The following is a 21450-nucleotide window of genomic DNA, read 5'->3' as shown; positions in this document are numbered from 1 at the left end:
TTTTAGAAATTTAATAGAACCCAAATTATCAGTTCACAGGGGTTTATTTATTTACTTGTATACATGAATTTACAAAAAATGTAAAAAGAACATTAGGATTGGTTAGCTACCAACCTTCGCCCAAGTGTAATTATAAATTTTCGACTCGAATTGAATACCAATTAAAAAATATGACTCCATTCACACACTGACACACGCAACAAATACTTTTGATATTCACAATCGAAGGTTTGAGAGACTTTTTCGGAAGTGATTCAATTCCACCCAATGTGACGTATTGGGTTCGCGTTTTTCTATTTCAACACAATAACTTAGCCTTTAATAAATTATAGCCAAGTAAATTTAACATGGAACAAAATAACAATAAATTGAACTACAAAATGGACACGAGTCAAATCGAATGAGTATTGTATGAGGTTCCATTTCTGATGAGCAGGATATTGATTCACTTACACTTTGCACAGGGATAGCCACGACCGCACTAACCTCCCAAAAGTAGGAGGAATTAGTTACCGTTTGTACTTTCACTTTGAGGTTTTCCTTTTTCTATTTTGTGATTTTCGTCAGAATATAATTGCGGAGATTATTGATTGAATGAACTAAATTTATTTTGTTTTTGGGTTACGAAAATAGTAACGAAACGATTCACTTTTGTCATATGATTTGATTTTTTTTTTTTTTTTTAATTTTATGATTTTAATTAAATTTGGAATTTATTTTGTTAGTTTTAAATTTTTTTGGGGCACTCATTTTGAGAATTTCCGTCTCTTGAAAAGACTTTTGTCAAGAAAAGCAACAAAAAACAACGATACCACAACAACCAAGACCGTTACTAGCACCAGTATAAACGTTGCCAAGAGTTTTTGGACGGATCTAGCCATTAGTGTAGTACAAATGCTCACATACACATCTACACATAGCGGTGAATAGGCGCTCGTCCTGCCACAAATACACGCTCCTTGATTAGCGACAACGAGAGAGGCAGAAGGCCAAAAGAACTAGCACACTCATCAAATGAATTGCCCGCAAGAACAACCCCGTTTCCAATCCTGGACAACGAAAGGCAATGAATCGACTAAGCGATTCTCAACATCAGTCAATAGGCCACGAGAATGTTAGACGTGATAGAGTACTAAATTCAACAACGACAAGGACTTACACCTGGTCATTTGACCGTCGATTTCATGACACGTTCAGCTGGGTGTCAGTGAACTGTGAACCAATCTACACGGGGGAGTGCCAACTATAATTCCTTATCGTAGTCATGGAAACGCATTTCTTCGAAAAAGGGTATTTGATAGTCGGTAGTTCTATTCCTATCACATCTATTTCGAACTGACAAAGTGTCAAAGCTAGGACGAAAGGGTACACAAAATATTTTCTCGAAACTCGAATGACAAATAAATTCAATACAAAATAATTGTCCAGAATTCATACAAGATATTTGATATTGCCAATTCTGCTTACGGAAACAATTGGTAAGTTTAAAGGCCGGTATGCACCTCTAGCGAAATTTTCGGTAGCAAAAATTTATTTAAGTCTACAACAAAAAAACAGGGCTGTGTACACAAATTTTAAACCAGCTAATCGCTTTTAAAAATTGTTAATATGTGTTCCAAATATTCCTCAAATAAATTGTTTATTATTTACAGACCTTTTAAAACTTTTACGCACACAATGATTGTAATAAATTAAATGTTTGCTGCCAAAATATGCTTTTGACAACCCTGTTATTTTGATTAGAGGTGCGTACCAGCTTACGAAATTGAACGCTACCGAAAATTTCGTTAGCATAAATAGCAATGCATTTCTTATGGGAATGAAATTTTTCGCTAGAGGTGCATACCGGCCTTAATTTAAAAAGAAACGACTTTCCCGTAAAATGCTGAAAACCGAGATGGGCACGTGACACGCATGAATCACGTGAGTCGTGAACAATATCCGAAGCAACTCTCGTGAATGTGCGTAAGAGTGAATGACAAATAAAATCGGTTCGTGAATGTGCGTGAACAAAATTTCAGCAAAATCATAAATACGTCTATTATTTGAATAATTTAATTTAATTCCGTTGATGACCTATTATTTTGTAATTCGTTTGTTTTGCTCATTCCTGATTTTCAAATGTCGTGAGTCTCGTGTTTGTGGCCTTGAATCTCGTGAATTGCCGTGAATCGTGGGGCAGTGTGGGTCTTTAACAGTAGTGGATGCGGCTTGTGCATGAGTGGGACTTCCTACCACATATATCGTGCGTGAATACCCTTTGTGAATGTGCATGAGCTTGTGTGAAATTTCACTCACGTACACACCTCTACACAGAATGCCAGTATTTACAATGACCTATTGCAAAACCTGACATCCCCACTATCTGGTCAGGATGTAAAACGCTACTCCACCATCGTATTGAATACTTTTTAAATTAGCTGCCATCATAAAAGATTCCAATTAAGAACTTCTAAGGTCGTGTTAGAACAAAGATATTTCGTATATTCAATGGAGTGTTTCAAAGAGGCCTTAATGGTAATTGGTGACGTGTGGGAAGGAAGTATTTCGAAATTAGTCTACACAGATATAAATATCACCAAAATGTTTCCAATTATATTTTTAATTGAATTTTAAATAATATTCTATTAAAGATATAATCAATTCAACTAATATTGTTTTTTAAAATAAAAATCAATAACAAAAATTTATTGTATCAATTAATTTTTTATTGTGCCAATTAATTTTTTAATTGTACCAATTAATTTAAGTTATTTGCTTCATCTAGTTACGGTACATGACCGGGTGAGCTATAACTTCCATGATGCCCTTTTTTATTCTTTATATCCTGAACCACTCTGTGGCATATTTTGACAATTCTTAACCGATTTTAACCAAATTTGGCACACATTGCTAACATATTGACTCTACTCTCAGTGCAAAATTTCAAGTAAATGGGAGTGAAAGTCGAAAGTAAGATATATACGGAAGCTTATATCTAAATCTGAACTGATTTCAACCATATTTGACACACTTGATGACACCATCAATTCTACTCTTTGTGCAAAATTTGTAACAAATAATGGCGAAACTCTTGGCTCTGCAGAGAGAAAAAAAATAAGGTAAATCTAACTATAAATATATATGATTTGGCGTCTACGTTATACAAGGTTAATTTTAAAATTGCCTTGTTGACTGGAATTTAACAATAATAATTGTTAATTTAACTTTTCCATGGTTTATTTAAGTAACCATGAACGTTATTAAAAATATAATAATAATAGTTAATTGATTTTTTACCCATGAAAATTTTTGAAATTAAAATAATAGTAGTGATTTTAACTATTAGTAGTGAGTTTAACTATTGAAATAACTGATAAATATATTCTAAAAAAATGCGAATTTCTGAAAGTTTAAGATGTTTCACACAAGCATTAGAATGGATTAAAAAACTTAAAAAATATAAAAATTATTTATTTGTCAAAATATCACAGTTTGTTTAAATTCTCATCCAAGTCACTGAATTCGGATCACACATTAGAAGTGATGCAAATTCAGTGCAACGGCTTTTGAAATGGTGGATATCCGTCCTATGACAACCCATGTTAAATTCATCGCTTCTGCGCCAATTTTGCACCACTTCCAGAACCAAAAAGGACATTTTCACTACTTTTTTGGCGGCGCCTTTTTTGCTGGACACACGGTTAGAAAAATATATTTTTCATATGTTCCGATATAAGCAAAATGTGTTTCGGGTACATTAAATTGCGTATTCGGAGTAAAGAGAATAGACATTCGGAACCAAGAGAATTGACATTTAAAAAAAACAGCATGTATTGTTGCCTTGAGAGCTGCAACTTAAGTATTATGGACATGTGTTTTGTTTATCATTTTGGCATTATGGGCACAATTTTTTTTTGTTGGTTCGTCAAAAGAAATCGGAATGTACGACGAGTAAGTCAAAATATTTAGCAAGAAAGGAAATTACAAAAAAAAAATGTGGAAAATATATAAAAATTACAAAGGGATCTTCAGAAAAAAATAAGTTTAGTTCCTCTTTATTAATAAGTAGTCCAAGATGAGTTGACGTACACTATCAAAAATAAAACCGGGCAACAATTGAAAAAGTTTACTTTCTTTAAAATGAATTATTAAAGAAAAGGAAACGTGAAAACATGGCCATTTTAGAGCGTTAATGACAACCTAATTCCGGCCCTAAAGTTAAAAATGAAATTAAGTACAAAATTATTCGTTACTAAATATTCATATTTATTTGTATGTCAAAATACGATAAATTGTAAACGCATTTAAAATGGTGTTAAATGCTAGTAAAAAATAGTTCACGCCTAAATAAATGTATGTTATAAAATTATGTATGTTTATACTCGACTTCACGTTCTTCTTTTGTTGGAGTTGTTTAATTTATTCGAAAATTTCAAACTTTTACACCAAAAACATTTTTTGTTACAAAATTGTTATTTTTGCAATTAAAAAATAATATTTTACCCAAAAGCTCAGTCCATTTCGTTTATATCAATCACTGTTCTTTTCTGACTGTAAATCTTTAATAACACACATTTCGAAATTTCATAGTAAAATTTTAATTCAATAATATATAAATATAAATACAAAAATTCAAAAAAATGGTGCTCGGTCGGAGCAGAGATTGAACCCAGGACCCTTTGCATGCAATGCGGATAAGCTAACCACTGCTCCACTTGACCAACAAATACATGTTTCTGTTGAATAATGTATTGTTTGCATCGGCTCGTGGGCGCTGCAAGCTATGCTATATAAATGTAACTTATAACGATAATTGTCTATTGGTGACTATACTCGTAATAGCTACGTAGCCCAGTGGCAGTGTTGCCAGGTTGGGGGTTTTCGCACCAAATTTAGGGGGTTTTTAACCGTTTGGGTGGATTTTTAGGGGTAACTTTTATTTGGGTTTTTTTTAGGGGCATAAAATATTTAACATCCAATAAAGTGAAACAATTCTCAACCAAATTCGGAAAACATACGAAGGAGATCAGCACAAATCCCTCGATATAAGCAAGTATGCATTAGGATAGCTTTCGCTACCCTTTGAAAGGGCATTTCTAATATTCGACATGGTTAAAAACAAATTAAGACACCGTATCTTAACTTTAACAACTGAAAGCATTTTAAGAGTTAAATATTCCTTACATTATTCCTTAAATTTCTTACACTTACAAGTGAAACGATTAAATTATTTACTTCCAACAAATCATACAATGCAAAGGGGGAACATTTAAACATTTTGAATGCATATACTGAATTTAACTTTTGTTGATTTGATTTTGAATTAATGTCCCAGCAAAAAAAAGCGTCGCCAAAAAAGTAGTGAAAATGTTCTTTTTGGATCCGGAAGTGGAGCAAAATTGGCGCAGAAGCGATGAATTTAACATGGGCTTGTCATAGGACAGATGTCCAAAATTTCAACAGCCCTTGCACTGAATTTGAATCATTTTTTATGGTGTGATCTGAATTCAGTGTTTTGGATGTGCATTAAAAAAATTTGTGGTATTTTGGCAAATAAATAATTTTTATTATTTTTTATGATTTTTAATACATACTAAAGCTTGTCTGAAATGTTTGGATTCATCATTTTTACCGACAAAATTTGAATAATTTGTTCCATTTTATTAATTTTTACCCTGTTTTTAATATATTTGAAAAAAAAAACAAGTTAAAATAACCCATTAAAAATATGTAAAAAGCGAGTTATAAAAATTTAATTAGAAGAACTTCCTGTGTAATTAAAATAAAGAACATCTTTGGGAGGACATTTTTGGAAGTGCTTTTAATGTTATGCCTTTAGGAGAACTTCCAAATTTGTTTGCTGGGTGTGAATTGAAACATTTATTCATTGAATTATTTTCTCCTATCTGATTTTTTAATTGATATGCATATTATATTTTTAGATATTTTTTTGTAAAATTGAATTTTTGATGTGCATTACTATAGTATTAATTTTTACAAATTTGGGAAGCCCATTTTTACCTATTTGCATTACTAAAAAAATTTGGTACAATTTGGGGGTTTTTTACTTAATATTTGGGGAGAAGATTCCAAAATCACCTGGCAACACTGCCCAGTGGTAGTGTGTTGGCTTACAAACTGTATGGTAATCGGTTCGATCCTCCGTCCAGGCGAAAGGTAAAAGTTAACAAATTTATAAAATTGAATAATTTCTTCAACATTGTTTGTATTACAGAAAAAGGTTCTAAGAACTAAAAAAATATCGTGGAAGGGAGAAAGATGTGAGGCAATGAGCACAATCTTCTTTGGGGAAAATTCTTCATGCATATACTTGAGGTCTTGGGCTTGTAGTTGTTATGCAATTTGCCTGAAATTGACAAAAATGGTGTTGTCCATGTTCTGGTATAGCTCCCATATAAACCGATCTCCCGATTTTACTTCTTGGGCTTCTAGAAACCGTAGTTTTTACCTGAAATTGGAAATCTAGAGGTATTCTAGGACCATAAAGAGGTGTGTCAAAAACGATTGCCAGCAAGGTATTTTTTTAGATTTGGGAACAAGTAAATGTCACTGGGAGCTAAATCAGGAGAATAATGTGGGTGGTCAAGCAACTCGTACTTTAATTCGTTGATTTTAGCCATTGTTAAACCACTCTTATGCGCTGGTGCATTGTCTTGATGAAAATTTATTTTTTTGTGTTGTAAGCCAGGACGTTTTTCTCGAATTTGTACATTTAATCCATTGTTTGGATTGTTCTTTTGTCTCTGGAGTATAGTGGTGGATCCATATCTCATCAACAGTTATGAAACGACGCTTAAAATCCATTTTATTTCGCTTATAACGATCCAAACAAGCTTGAGAAATGTTCATTCTTAAGGTTGAATTACACACCGTGCGTTGATGGAAGGGTTTATTTTTTTTCTGTTTGCGGCAGACTATTCGAGCTTTTGATTTTAAAGAGAAATTTCAACTCTTCAATAATCGGACGCATTGTACGCATTGAACGCATGGTATGTCATTCTACCTTTAAGTTGAGTACTATGTTAAATTTTCGAGCTGAAAACAAGCTTGTTTTCACGGTTACTTTTTTAATTTGATTAATTTAGACATATAAAATGATTATCAATCAATTCATTGGATCTTTTCCATCCATTATTTGATAAGACTTGATAAAAATATAATAGTCTTCATATATATTTTTGTACTTTTAATTTAGTATGTTGGTGAAAGAACATAGTACTCACCTTTATGCGTTTTTGATCGACTGTTAACAAATGCGGCACCCATCTTGCAGAAAGCTTTTTCATCTGTAGTTCTTCATGCAAAATTAAATGGACTCGATAATTCGAGATGCCTATGGTATTAGCAATTTCACGCACTTTTATTCGTCGATCATTTAATACCATATCATGCACTTTGGCTACAATTTCTGTTGTTGCTGTTTTTGGACGTCCACTACGTGGTTCATCTTCAATGCTTGTACGACCACGTTTAAATTCAGCAACCCAATTTTTTTACTGTTGCATATGAAGGAACACTTTCACCTAACACATTCACCATGTCATTATTAATTTCTTGTCCCTATAAACCTTTTCTATGTAAATATTTAATGACAGCACGCATTTCTAATTTTTCCATTGTAAAAAATTGCGGATGCGTCTTTTTTGAACACCTGTTTCTATATGAAGGAGTTGCCAGATCGAAACAAAATTTAACATGCGTTCATAACAGAGATGGCAGTTTCCAAAACACTGGTGGGTATTTAAGATTCGGCCCGGGCGAACTTACTCCTGTGTATACTTGCTTTTAATTTCCTTTGCCTGAATATTTTGACTTACTCCTCGTACGTTCCGATTTCTTTGAACGAACCAAGAACAAGTATATACGGCCGTAAGTGCGGCCAGGCCGAATCTTATGTACCCTCCACCATGGATTGCGAAGCAACTTCTACGAAAGACTGTCATCCATAATTGAATTACTTGGGTTGTGGTATCTTAAAACTTCTTAACATCGTTTTCTAAATTGGTAGTCTATACGTGGTATATATTAGACAAAAAAGGTATGTACAAATAATTACGAATCGATATGGACTTTTGCACGGTACGTAGAGAGCCAGAATTGAAATATGGGGGTCGCTTATATGGGGGCTATATACAATTATGAACTTAATATGGACCAATTTTTGTGTGATTGGGGATCGATTTATCTGACGGCTATATATAACTATAGACCGATATGAACCTAGTTGGGCATGGTTGTAAACGGCCATATACTAGCACAATGAAATTTCAACTGACTCGGATGAAATTTGCTGTTCCAAGAGGCTCCAAAACCAAATCTCGGGATTGGTTTTTATGGGGCTACATATATGATTATAAACTGATATGGACCACTTTTTAAATATCATATACTACCACCACGTACCAAATTTCATCCAGATCGGATGAATTTTGCTTCTCCAAAAGGCACCGGAGTTCAAATCTAGGGATCGGTTTATATGGGGGCTATATGTAATTATGGACTGATATGAACCAATTGTTGGATACCATATACTAACATCACGTACCAAATTTCAACCGAATCGGATGAATTTTGCTCTTCCAAGGGGCTCCGGAGGTCAAATCTGGGGATCGGTTTATATGGGGGCTATATATATTTATAGATTTCGACCAATTTTTGCATGGGTGTTTGAGGCCATATATTAACACCACGTACCAAATTTCAACGGAATCAGATGAATTTTGGTCTTCCAAGAGGCTCCGGAGATCAAATCTGGTGATCGGTTTATATGGGGCTATATATAATTATGGACCGATGTGGACCAATTTTTGCATGGTCATTAGAGACTATATACTAACACCATGTACCAAATTTCAGCCAGATCGGATGAAATTTGCTTCTCTTAGAGGCTCCGCAAGCCAAATCGGGGGATCGGTTTATACGGGGGCTATATATAATTATGGAGCGATGTGGACCAATTTTTGCATGGTTGTTAGAGATCATATGCTTACACCATGTACCAAATTTCAGCCGGATCGGATGAAATTTGCTTCTCTTAGAGGCTCCGCAAGGCAAATCGATGGATCGGTTAAATGGGGGCTATATATAATTATGGACCGATGTGGACCAATTTTTGCATGGTTATTAGAGATCATATGCTGACACCATGTACCAAATTTCAGCCGGATCGGTTGAAATTTGCTTCTCTTAGAGGCTCCGCAAGACAAATCGGGGGATCGGTTTATACGGGGGCTATATATAATTATGGAGCGATGTGGACCAATTTTTGCATGGTTGTTAGAGATCATATGCTTACACCATGTACCAAATTTCAGCCGGATCGGATGAAATTTGCTTCTCTTAGAGGCTCCGCAAGGCAAATCGATGGATCGGTTAAATGGGGGCTATATATAATTATGGACCGATGTGGACCAATTTTTGCATGGTTATTAGAGATCATATGCTGACACCATGTACCAAATTTCAGCCGGATCGGATGAAATTTGCTTCTCTTAGAGGATCCGCAAGCCAAATCCTACATCAGTAACATCAATAACAACTACTTGTGCCAAGTTTCAAGTCGATAGCTTGTTTCGTTCGTTTCAAGTCGATAGCTTGTTTCGTTCAATAGCTTGTTTCGTTCGGAAGTGAGCGTGATTTCAACAGACGGACGGACGGACTCAGAATTTCACCACGACCCAGAATATATATACTTTATGGGGCCTTAGAGCAATATTTCGATGTGTTACAAACAGAATGACAAAGTTAATATACCCCCATCCTTTGGTGGAGGGTATAACCAAAATTGTGCCCATAATGCCAAAATTATAAACAAAACACATGTCCACACATACATAAAATGCTGCTCCCAAGGCGAAAACACATGCTGTTTCGAAACGTATACACTTTTATCACAAAAAAAATTCGTTTGTTACAAAATTTTTATTTTTTCAATAAAAAAGTTATTTTTGAACCAACAACACAGTCCATTTCGTTTATATCAAACACTGTTCTTTTCTGACTTTAGGTCTTTAATAAGACATATTTTAGAGTTCATAGTAAAAATTTAATATAGTAGAATGTAATGTTGAACATTTTTTCGGAATCTTCCGACCATATCAGGAATATGTGTAAAAAAAAAACTTTGGTCGAAGCAGGGATCGAACCCACGACCCTTGGCATGCAAATCGGACGTAGGTTAGTTAGGTGCCAATTATGACCAGATCGGTGATAAATATATATGGCAGCTACATCTAAAGCAGAAACGATTTTTCCCAAATCATTAGGAACTGTCTTTGAGCCGAAGTAAGCCCCTATATCAAATTTGAGGACGATCGGACTTAAACTGCGAGCTGTACATTGTATGTAAAAATATGTAAACAGACAGAATTTAATTCTAAGACAATCTGTATACTAAAAGATGGGTATCAGATGGGTATCCTTCTTGACGTTACATAGAAATGCACATACACACAAAAAAATTTTTTTCTGATTCAATCACGAAATTAATTGATCCAATTAATTTTTAATTGAAATGTCTTCAATCACAGAAATGATAGTATCAATTAATAAATTAATTGAAGGTCAATTAAAAATTTAATTGATCCAATTAAAAAATTAATTGATACTAATATTTTTGTGATTGATTTTTGTTTCAATTAAAAAATTTTTTGAATCAATTAAATTTTTAATTGAATATTTTTTAAAACTCAATTAAAATTTTAATTTGAAAATTTTTCGTGAAATTTTTTTGTGTGTACTTATTATACCGTGTACCACAATAGTGGTGAAGAGTTGTTATAAAAACACAAAATTGTATGTTAAACAAATAAGAAGAAGTAAAATCCTGGTATGTGTATATGTGTATGTATGTATGTGGGTTATATAAAAAATACAAAAATCAACCAAAAGCGACTAATTTGGTTTTATGGACCCAAATTAAACCTACGATCCAAATTGTAGCCAAATCTGTGCGCTCAAGAATCGATTTATATCGACGACATAAGCCTTATGTTGCATTTTTTAGTTACTCCGGCTAATATTTTGGGTTAGCCGAAGTCGAGCAAAATTTTTACAACTCAGACTCCGACTCCACAGCCCTGCTCCAAGACCTTTTTAAAAAGGTATTTTCAAGGTATCAGCGGATTTGAGTCCTTACCATAGACCAAGGAAGGTATAGACATCTCAAGTGAATTCACAGCGCTGTAGTTTGTCTGCACACCGTAGAGGACTCTTTTACGTCTACAATTGAGTGATTTTTAAATTTGGCTTTAATTTATTTTCTTTCGTTTGTTCTTTTGATGAAACACCGAATATTGGAAAAACATGTAAACTCCTATACATTCATACCTTTTTTGTAATGCAAATTGACTGATTTGTATGGTAATTCTCGTTTTCCAAAAAGAATTTGAGTCACTTGACTGCGCAATTGAGTGGAATGACTGCGCACTGCAAATAAACAAAACCATGGTGAATTGTCAAGGTATGTCACTATTTTAATTGGTATATGTCCTTACTAGCTACGCCCTGGATGACAACTCGGACAAACTATTTTGTTTTATTGAATTGAAATTGCTTTAAAATGATGACAGAAAAATGTGAAGAAAAATAGTCCTCAGAATGGATGATAAATTGACAAATTTTCAATTTGATTGACAATCAAAATGATAATATGAGCGGCTGATAATATTATTTTTGTAATACTTTCAGTATTGCCTTCTTCAATATGTCATAGCCACTCTTAATATATTTAGCAATTTGTGACAAATTATTTATTTATTTTACTGACAAATTGTATTGTAATTCTTTTTACAAAAAAAAATCTTTTTTCAGTTTTAAAATATAATCTGTCGCTATGTTACAAACTCAGAATAACGACAAAGACAATGCCAATAAAAATAACTCAATGGACGAAATCGTATACCCTGAAATTGAACCTGGAATAATAAGCAAACAGATGATTGAATCTGCTTACCTTGATGAAGGATACAAAGGCGAAGAGGCCTGGTTACATCGTGCAGAGCCAGTGGTGTACGATCGCATTACCTCACTAAGATTGGACTTCAAAAGTATCCTGGGAAACATTTAAATCCTGTATCGCTCATTAATATTCTCAACATTCACAGATATTTTACGCATTGATCATTTGTGGATTTTACCAAATCTTACGAAATTGGCTTTAAATTGCAACAAAATCGAGACTATAGAACATTTGGATACACTTGTAAATCTGAAGGAGCTCGATTTGAGTTTCAATTACATCGAACGCATTGAAAATTTGGACAAACTTCATAATTTGGAAGTACTATCTCTCTTCAGTAATATGATAGTAAAAATCGAAAACTTGGATGCTCTACAGAAGTTGGTTATTTTAAGTATTGGCAATAATTTAATAACTTCAACTAAAGGAGTAAGTACATACGATTTGATTACTTGCCACAATAATATAACAAAAGAGTTATTGCAGATCGAACGTTTCCGGTTTCTTCCAAAATTAAAAGTTCTCAACTTAGAAGGCAATCCAGTGGGGAATGAGGCCGACTTCTCTCTATGTGATTATATAGCAGCAATATTGCCTAATCTAAAATATTACGAATATATTGCCATAAAGGAAGATCAACGCGAAAAAGCCAAAGCCCGATTTTCGTAAGTACAATATGTTTTCTTTTCGCTTTGTATTTGAAGACTACTTCATAGCATGGATTTATGACACTTAGGGCCAGTTTCTCAATGTTGTTTTATTATTTATCGTGTCGATAAAACAGCTGATCCCATACAAAAATTTAACTAACCGGAGGTCTATCCTCCGGTTAAAATTAATCGGAGGATGAGAAACTGGCCATTATTGGATTAAATCGAAACATTTGAATTTAGTGTCACATTACATTAACTTATGATTCTATTTAAAGAAAATAAACACATAAACATACATAGAAACATAGCAATATATGTCAATGTTCTCAAAAGAAAAGATAGCCACTAATCAAATTCGACCAAAAACGAGCTACCAAAAGAATATTTTGAATCCCTAACTTGTGATGAGGAATTCTACGTGGGCATGTCATAGGACGGAAGTACTTCGTTTTCGGAACGGATTTTAGAAGTTATGCCTTGGAGGTTCATTTGAATGAAGACATATTTTCAAAAAGTTTATTATTATTTCAGCTGTGTTTTACAACATTTTTTATGTTCGTGCACCGAAAAAACAGAAAATTTTAGTTAGTTTTAGAAAAAATATATTATTTTAAAAAATTTTAACTAAACTGTAATAGACACGCGGATGTCACGCCGATTTCACAAAACTAAGTAAATTATTTTCGATAAATTCAAGAAAATTTATTAGACATAATTCATTTTTTTCACTTGTTAAAGAAAATTTCGAAGTTTGAAGGAAAAAATTGGAGTTAAAAATTGCCAAAATGTCTTTAGTACCATACGAAGTTCATGATGGGCTAATTAGTGGTAAATTTTACAAATTTTAAGAAATTCTTAACTATTTTGTGGGAGACGCGAATTTAGTTAATCTTTAACTTCCTTTGAGTATAATTTTTTCCTCTATTTTAGTTTTATTAACTAACGTACGCAAAAAATTATTAACGTCAGGGAAACTTTATTAAAACGTAATAATTCCATGAACTAAAATAGAATTAAATCTGCTTTAGTGAAATATAGGGTTCACTTTTTTTTTGAGTGTGATATCTATAACAGAACAGAAACTCAAATGAACATGCAACATCAAAACGCGAACTCAAATGTTTGTGACCACCCTCTCCAGTCTTTTTGTTAAGAATATTAACAAACCAATTTCAAATATTTTAAATTTGATTAAAATGGGCCATTATACACTCTTAGAAAAATAAGTTTTTCATATGTTCCGATATAAACAAAATGTGTTTCGGGCACAATTTTAAAACACAATATATTTAAGTGCAAACATGTAATGTTCCTACACTAACACTAAATGTTTGGACATCTATATTAATATGTTAGAATATATTATGTTTGGGGCATGAATGTTTCATAAAAATCATACGTGTGAATGCAAACATATATAAATTTACAAATTTCGACTAAACATACATATGTTGTGATATTTTATTCAAAGCGACAGAGAGAGTATAGAGAAAGAAATAAAGATGGAAACCGGGAGAGTTGACGAAAGATATCAACATTACACAGCGAAAGAATCAAAAGAGAACAATTTCTGTGAAACCGCTTTTGTTTCGGAAAACTGATTTATGATAAGGCCAAAAATTTGATATGCTTAAGTCTAAATATTATTTAATTTGAATAAAGAGAATAGACATTCGGAACCAAGAGAATAGACATTTGAAAAACAAAAAGCATATGTTTTCGCCTTGAGAGCAGCATTTTAGTGTGGAGTTTCGTTTATTATTTTGGCATTATGGGCACAATTTTTTTCTTGGTTCGTTAAAAGAAATCAGGGGTCTTCATAAAAATAACGAAAGGGCACTATACTCTTTTTAGAGTTGGGACAGTAAAATGAAATAAGGAGGAAATAGTGAAAAATTACATAGTAAAATTTATAAAAACAAGTCCACGAGGAGTTGAAGGACACCTTCAAATATAAAAGCGGGCATTAAGTTCGAGTTTTGCAACTAAAACAATTCAAAAATTTATTTTCTTTAAAATGAATTATTAAAGAAAAATAAGAGGCATTTTAGAGCGATGGTGTTAAATGCTAGTAAAAAACTGTTCACGCCTAAATAAATCTATGTTTATATTATAAAATTATTTATGTGTGTTTCTACTCGACTCCACGTTCTTCTTTTGTTAGAGTTTTTAAATTCTATCCAAATTTTAAAGTTTTGTGCCAAAAACAGTTTTTTGTTACAAAATTGTTATTTTTGCAATAAAAAAATAATATTTTATCAAAAAATCAATCAATTTCGTTTATATCAAGCACTGCTACTGACTATAAATCTTTAATAACCCACATTTCGAAGTTTCATTATAAAAATTTAATACAGTCGAAGCTCTGTTTAACGAATATCCCATTTAGCGAAAATCCAATTTAACGAACGTCAAAATTCTTAACATTGAGTATTCTAAATAACGAACAATTGAACAAAATTTACGTTCGATTTAACGAAAAGGCTTTTAATCTTAAGAAAATAAACAACAAACAATAAGCAATATTTGACGATTGTGAGAATGGCTTAAGTACTTAGGAAATGTCCACAAAGTACGGCATTCCCAAGATATTTAGATTCCATTAAAATGTTTGAAAACACATATTCAATGGCCGGGTAGCTGGTAAAGTTAGGTTAGATAGAGTGGCGAAGCTTCGCTATGGGAAATGGATCTACAACAGAACCGGTACAGGACTACTCCCTGGTGTGAATAGACCAGTCCCAGTTCTGGCCGAAACGTATGGAAGGGACCGGTCACTTCAACACGGGTTTGTCATTGACGGGGATAAATTTACACTGCAGGCCAGGGATTGGACTCATTCCAAACTACATGACCTGGGAGAACTTAGTAGGACTAGACAGGTCCTCATGAACCAGTCTGGGACAAACCCTTAGGTACCGGTATTATTTTGATCATACAAATTGCATCAGAAAGAAAAACTTTTGGACTATGTTGGCCAATAGGTAAATGTCTAGATCAAAAAAAAATTTTAAAATAAAGAGAGTATAGAAATCAAAAAATTATATGAAAATTTAAAAACTACGGCACTGATACTAGTCCTGTAATAGGTCCGTTAGTGGCAATATTTCGTAGGATTGCCAGTTGGACAGGTGGTGAATTTTTCTCTTAATAATGAGTGATACCCGATTCTATATTTAGCTCAATAACAAGGACAAGAAGATAAACTATGAAATACACAGGAATGTTAACATCATTAGTGAGAGGGTAAACTACCGCTGAAAAAACTTTTTTGGTGCTCAGTCGAAACGGCAATCTAGCGTTGAGAGTACATCTATTCCGACAGGAGCAGCGGAGTAGTGGTGTATGTAAGACGTTTTAGGAAGATGTTACTATGAACACTACCTATGCCTGGCCATTCTTGAAACCGGGCACTGGAAACAAATTAGGCAATTCGTCTAAGAAGTTAGAGCACACAAATTATGACATGGGTGTATATAGGCCCCCATACGACAGCGAATCTTGGATCCTCTTTTCAATCTAACCTAACCTAGATATATGAAGTTCATCAGGATTATTTTAAGTATTATTTTTAAGTGTCTCTGTGCTTTAATTTTTTCAAATGATTATGCATTTTTACTCATCTGGTAAAAAAAACTAAGATTTTCAATAAAAGTTAACATTTAATATTCCCGTTCGATTTAACGAATTTTTCTAAATAACGAAAGGGCCTGACAATATATCGTTCGTTAAACCGAGCTTCGACTGTATAGTATAAATATAAATGTGTAAATTAAAAAAAAAGTGTTCGGTCGGAGCAGGGATTGAACCCACGACCCTTTGCATGCAAGACAGACATGCTAACCACTGCTCCACGTGGCAAACAAATGTATGTTTCTGTTAAATAATGTTATGTTTGCATGGGCTCGTGGGCGCTGTAAACTATGCTATATAAATGTAACTTATAACGATAATTATCTACTGGTGACTATAACAGCTACGTAGCCCAGTGGTAGTGTGTTGGCTTACAAACTGTATGGTCCTCGGTTCGATTCTCCGTGCAGCCGAAAGGTAAAATTTAAAAAATTTATAAAAGTGAATAATTTCTTCAACATTATTTGTATTACAGAAAAAGGTGCCAAGAACTAAAATATTTCGTGGAAGTGAAATTACGAGTATGTTAGGCAATGAGCACAATCGTCTTTGGGAAAAATTCTTCCAAGCATATATTTTTTGGGCTCAAAATGCTTCCAAACATATAATATGTTGACATAAAACAAACATATTAATGTTTCGGTAGTATCCAATAATATATGTGCTTCCTGCAAAATATGTTTGGAACATATGTTAAAGAAGCGATTTTTTTTGAGGGTGTACACCTGTATATTGAACGTATGTATGTTGGAATAGACGCATCCCTTAAAAAACGAAAAGGAATGTTTTCCTATGTGTTTGAAATATAAAGGAAACTGTGGGGTGAAAAACGTGTACTTTATGTTTTGCGCCGGTAAAGGGATTTCACGAGCGGTCCATGTTAATAATTCTACACCTCTTTCAATAAAATAAATTTTCGTTGAAGGTTGTAAAGATTTACTCTTAGGGCCCTGCTTCCTTACAGAGTGGCTACCACAGATGATCCGAGTAGCATTTTTTTTAGTTTTCTACTGTCAAAAAGTTGTAAACGTCGAAAACGTCATATACCTGTCAAAAAAGTAGTAAATGTCAAAAACAACTACAGGATCCTTATATTTGATTTCAAAAACTATTTTTAATATCCTAAGTCATGGAAACGTCATATGGAAGTATTTTAGATTTTTTATAACAATATTGAAATTTTTACTCAAATGCAATTTGCACAATTTACACACCCTCAAAAAAAATCGCATCTTTAACATATGTTCCAAACATATTTTGCAGGAAGAAAATATATTATTGGATACTGCCGAAACATTAATATGTTTGTTTTATGTGAACATATTATATGTTTGGAAGCATTTTGAGCCCAAACATATTATATGCTTGGAAGAATTTTTCCCAAAGACGATTGTGCTCATTGCCTAACATACTCGTAATTTTCACTTCCACGAAATATTTTTAATGTTGAAGAAATTATTCACTTTTATAAATTTTTTAAATTTTACCTTTCGCCTGCACGGAGAATCGAACCGAGGACCATACAGTTTGTAAGCCAACACACTATCCACTGGACTACGTAGCTGTTATAGTCACCACAAAAACTTGAATTTAAGGCCCGCTTTTATTTTTGAAGGTATCCGTCAACTCCTCGTGGACTAGTAGTAGTAAGTAAGTACTTCTTTATTTAATATTATTTTCATTTTAACAATTTTGCAAATATATACATTGTTTGATTGATTTCATTTAAATTTAAAATATATCTTTAGTTTGAAGTTAATATAAAGGTTTTGCGACATGTTTTCACGTCAGTCGCATAATCATTTATTTACTTTTATTCTTTATTTTGATTTTTTTGTTTTTATTGAAATTCTGTAATTAAAAATGTCTATAATTGTATGCGGATTTTATATAATTTACTAAGCTGCTCCAGTCACTTTCTCCTCTGCCATCCAACATTCTAAGCATTTCTTCTTCGTTCAACCTTGGTTTCCCGAAAGCTGCAATTCTAAATTCGCTTAATACAGGGCAGCAGGCAATGAAATGTTGGGTCGTTTCTTCAACTAGCATGTTACAAAGTTTACATATTTTATCCTCCTCATTCCGTCCATAATTGTTTCCATTTAAGTGAATCATTCCACTTCGGGCTTTAAATATCCAACTAATTTCTTCCAGTGTATATTTTTCATTTATGTATAACTGGGCTCTGAAGGAACTTAGGGATTTATAATGTCTGCTGCTTTGAGCTTTCGTTTGAAATCGTCTTTGCTTCAGATTTAATTTCAATGCACATAGCAAGTCTGTGCTAAACGTATTCCATGATTCGATATCATTTATTACTTCAGGCCATAGCAAGTTCATGTCTTCTGCAAGTGCTTTCAGTTCTTTTACCCAGAAACAATTTCTATTCATCAATAAAGTGGTTAACTGGTGCGGAAGGCGGTTGCGGTTATAGAGAAACATGGTTTTGCCTACATATCTTAAATGGAGGTTCAAAGTATATAACTGGGAATCTTCTACATCTGTTTCAAGCATTAGAATATAGTTTGGTGTGTTACTAGGCACTCTAAATAATCTTTTTATGAAGTATCTCTGCAGAGAATTGACATCATCGAAATATGTGAATCCCCATACTTGAGCTGCATACGTTTGTACAGACCTGCAAACTGACAAGAAGAGTTTCCACTTGGCATCTATATCAATGTCTTTCCTTCCTACGAAATTCTGCCAAGTTGTGTTCAGAGCATTCTTTGCTGCGATATTTCGTTGTTGCAAGTGTTTCCGAAAAGTTAGCGTTGGTGTAAAAATCACTCCTAGGTATTTAAATTCATTTGCTATTCGTACCTCTCTTCCATTAAAAACCCATTTCTCACATCTGCTCAGTCTACCTCCATTTCTGAAAACCATTATTTCCGATTTTTGAAGATTGACTTCTAGATTCCATGTTGTACAATAGACTTCTAAATTTTTGATCATCTTCTGCATCACCAATACGTTATCGGCAAGAATAACAATATCGTCTGCATATAACAAAAGGCGTACGTTTAGATTTTCTATATTCAATCCACCACCCAGGCATTCGTCTAAATCGTTTATATAAAGTGAGAAAAGCAGAGGTGATAATAGACACCCCTGTTTTAATCCCCTTGTGGTAATGAAGTATTCTGACCTCTCCTCACCCGTCCATACTGCTGATTGAGTGTTTTTGTATATTGAATCTATCATTTGTACCATTTTATTTGATAGTCCTATTTCGTGTAATTTATAGATTAATGATTGCCTTGATATGTTGTCGAAAGCAGCTCTGAAATCAACGAAAAATGCATATATCTTTCTTTTTTCTGATAGCTTCAGGCTTATTATAGCTGATAGATTATATATATTATCAACAGTTGAATAGTGTCTGCGAAATCCTGCTTGATACTCAGTGATGATGTTATATTTTTCTGCCCAATTGTAAATTCGATCATTTAGAATTCCCATAAATATCTTGGCTGCACAATTCATGAAAGAGATGCCCCTATAGTTTGAAGGATCATTCATATCACCTTTCTTGTATATAGGGAATATTATCGACCTGATGAATGTATCATCTATAATGCACTCATTATATACTTTGTTATAGGTTTGTAGTAGTAAGTGTCAGAATTGGATTGTTGTGTTTGTGAAAAACTCGTAGGGTATACCGTCTTCACCCGGAGCTTTATTTGATTTAAGTGTTCTAAGGACTTTTTCCAACCCGTTCATTGTGATTGGATCGTCTAACATTGCGTCTTTGCGGAGCATTGGTACATAATAAATATTTGCCATAGCTTGTGGTGTCTTTAGAAGGTTTTCGTAATGTTGTTTGAATGACAAAGGGGTGATACATGGACCAATTTTGTATTGGTGGTTGCGTATTTCCCTTGCGATCTTCCACCATTCCTTTGAGTTGCTTACATTATTTAGTTTTGAAGCAATACCCTGATAGTATTGAACTTTGCTATAATTGCATACTGATTTATATGTTTGTTGGGATTTCAAATACAAAGCTTTGTCCTCTAAGCTGTTTGATTTCCTATATTTTCTTAATAATCGAAAAGAGTTGACTCGGGCTTCATTACAAGCAGCATTATACCATTTAGACTTTGCTGTAAAATATTGGTCTATGGGTTGAGCTCTCGGCCAAGACTTTTGGATCATAGCACAAATATCGTTCAATCCCAAGCTCTTGTTTGCTGAGTTAATAATATTCTCATTGAGGTTTGTATAATAATTGAACTTTTCTGCACTACTCCACTTTAATTTAGGTAACAAGTTCATATGTCTTCCCTGAGCTGCTACTGGGTTAAGTTTTAATTTTAATATTATTGGGAAGTGGTCAGACCATACTTTATCGTCTACTAAAAATTCTTGGATACTACTAAGCATTTCATGGGAAACAGCACATACATCGTTTACGGATTGGCCAAGAGCATTGGTATATGTTATATTGCCTTCCTTATCACCTCTAGTTATTCCGTTTAAGATAAAAAGACTCGAAGCATTACAAAACTATACGAATTCTCTTCCCTTAGTATTAATAGTTATATCCTTCGAGCTTCTCACTTCATATCCAGCTGTAAATTCTTCCTTATAAATCTCATCCAAGTCTTGTTGTAATTCCCCAATCCGAACATTTAAATCGCCTATTATTACACTGTTTGAGACTTCACAAGTATCATACATATCTTTTAAACATCTGAACTCATTTGGCCAATTTTCAGGTCGTAGGTATTTCGGTACTAGATTAAAATATTTTGTTTGTGTTTTAATCTTTACGAACTGATCATCTGCGATTTCTTTCAATTCATAATCTATTCCAAGATTTTGAAGCTTTTTGTTGATACCGTATATTTTACCTCTTATAGCTCTTCCGTACCTATGATTACGTTTTGCTGGTATAAAAATCAGATTAAATCCAGTTAGATAAGATCGCACTCTTTCTGATTTATTAACTTCCAAGTGTGTTTACAACAAAATGAATATATCAAAACTCTTAATATAATTGAAAAATGATGGGTATAAATATTTATTTTCAATGCCATTTATGTTGTAAGACAGAATAGAGATAGATTGTATTTGCTCCGGGTTTGTATGATTATCAACACCCGTAGCCTTTCTTAGTTTTTTGACTTTTGGTAGGATCTAAGATCATCGAAATTAACATTTATATCTTTTAACTCGTCTCCGTAGAGCTCGTGG

General features: G+C 33.4%; 2 protein-coding genes across 4 annotated transcripts in view; one reads left to right on the top strand and one right to left on the bottom strand.

The window, feature by feature from the left end:
• Window positions 1–1207, bottom strand: part of LOC142225670 (uncharacterized) — a 105131-nt gene extending 103924 nt beyond the window's left edge. For both annotated transcript variants that reach the window (XM_075295485.1, XM_075295486.1), the window contains exon 1: window positions 454–1207. The gene's annotated coding sequence lies outside the window, so the exon portion shown is untranslated. The remainder of the gene's footprint in view (window positions 1–453) is intronic.
• An 82-nt stretch (window positions 1208–1289) lies between these two features.
• Window positions 1290–21450, top strand: part of TbCMF46 — a 69812-nt gene continuing 49651 nt past the window's right edge. For both annotated transcript variants that reach the window (XM_075295488.1, XM_075295487.1), the window contains exons 1-4: window positions 1290–1478; window positions 11815–12050; window positions 12108–12391; window positions 12449–12627. In XM_075295488.1, coding sequence (XP_075151603.1) covers window positions 11837–12050; window positions 12108–12391; window positions 12449–12627 — 677 coding nt within the window. In that variant the 5' untranslated portion in view covers window positions 1290–1478; window positions 11815–11836. The remainder of the gene's footprint in view (window positions 1479–11814; window positions 12051–12107; window positions 12392–12448; window positions 12628–21450) is intronic.

Source organism: Haematobia irritans, chromosome 2 (assembly GCF_050003625.1).
Source record: "Haematobia irritans isolate KBUSLIRL chromosome 2, ASM5000362v1, whole genome shotgun sequence".
Classification (NCBI taxonomy): Eukaryota; Metazoa; Arthropoda; class Insecta; order Diptera; family Muscidae; genus Haematobia; species Haematobia irritans.
The sequence above is the reverse complement of the archived record's forward strand: the minus strand, read 5'-3'. Positions and strand labels throughout refer to the sequence as shown.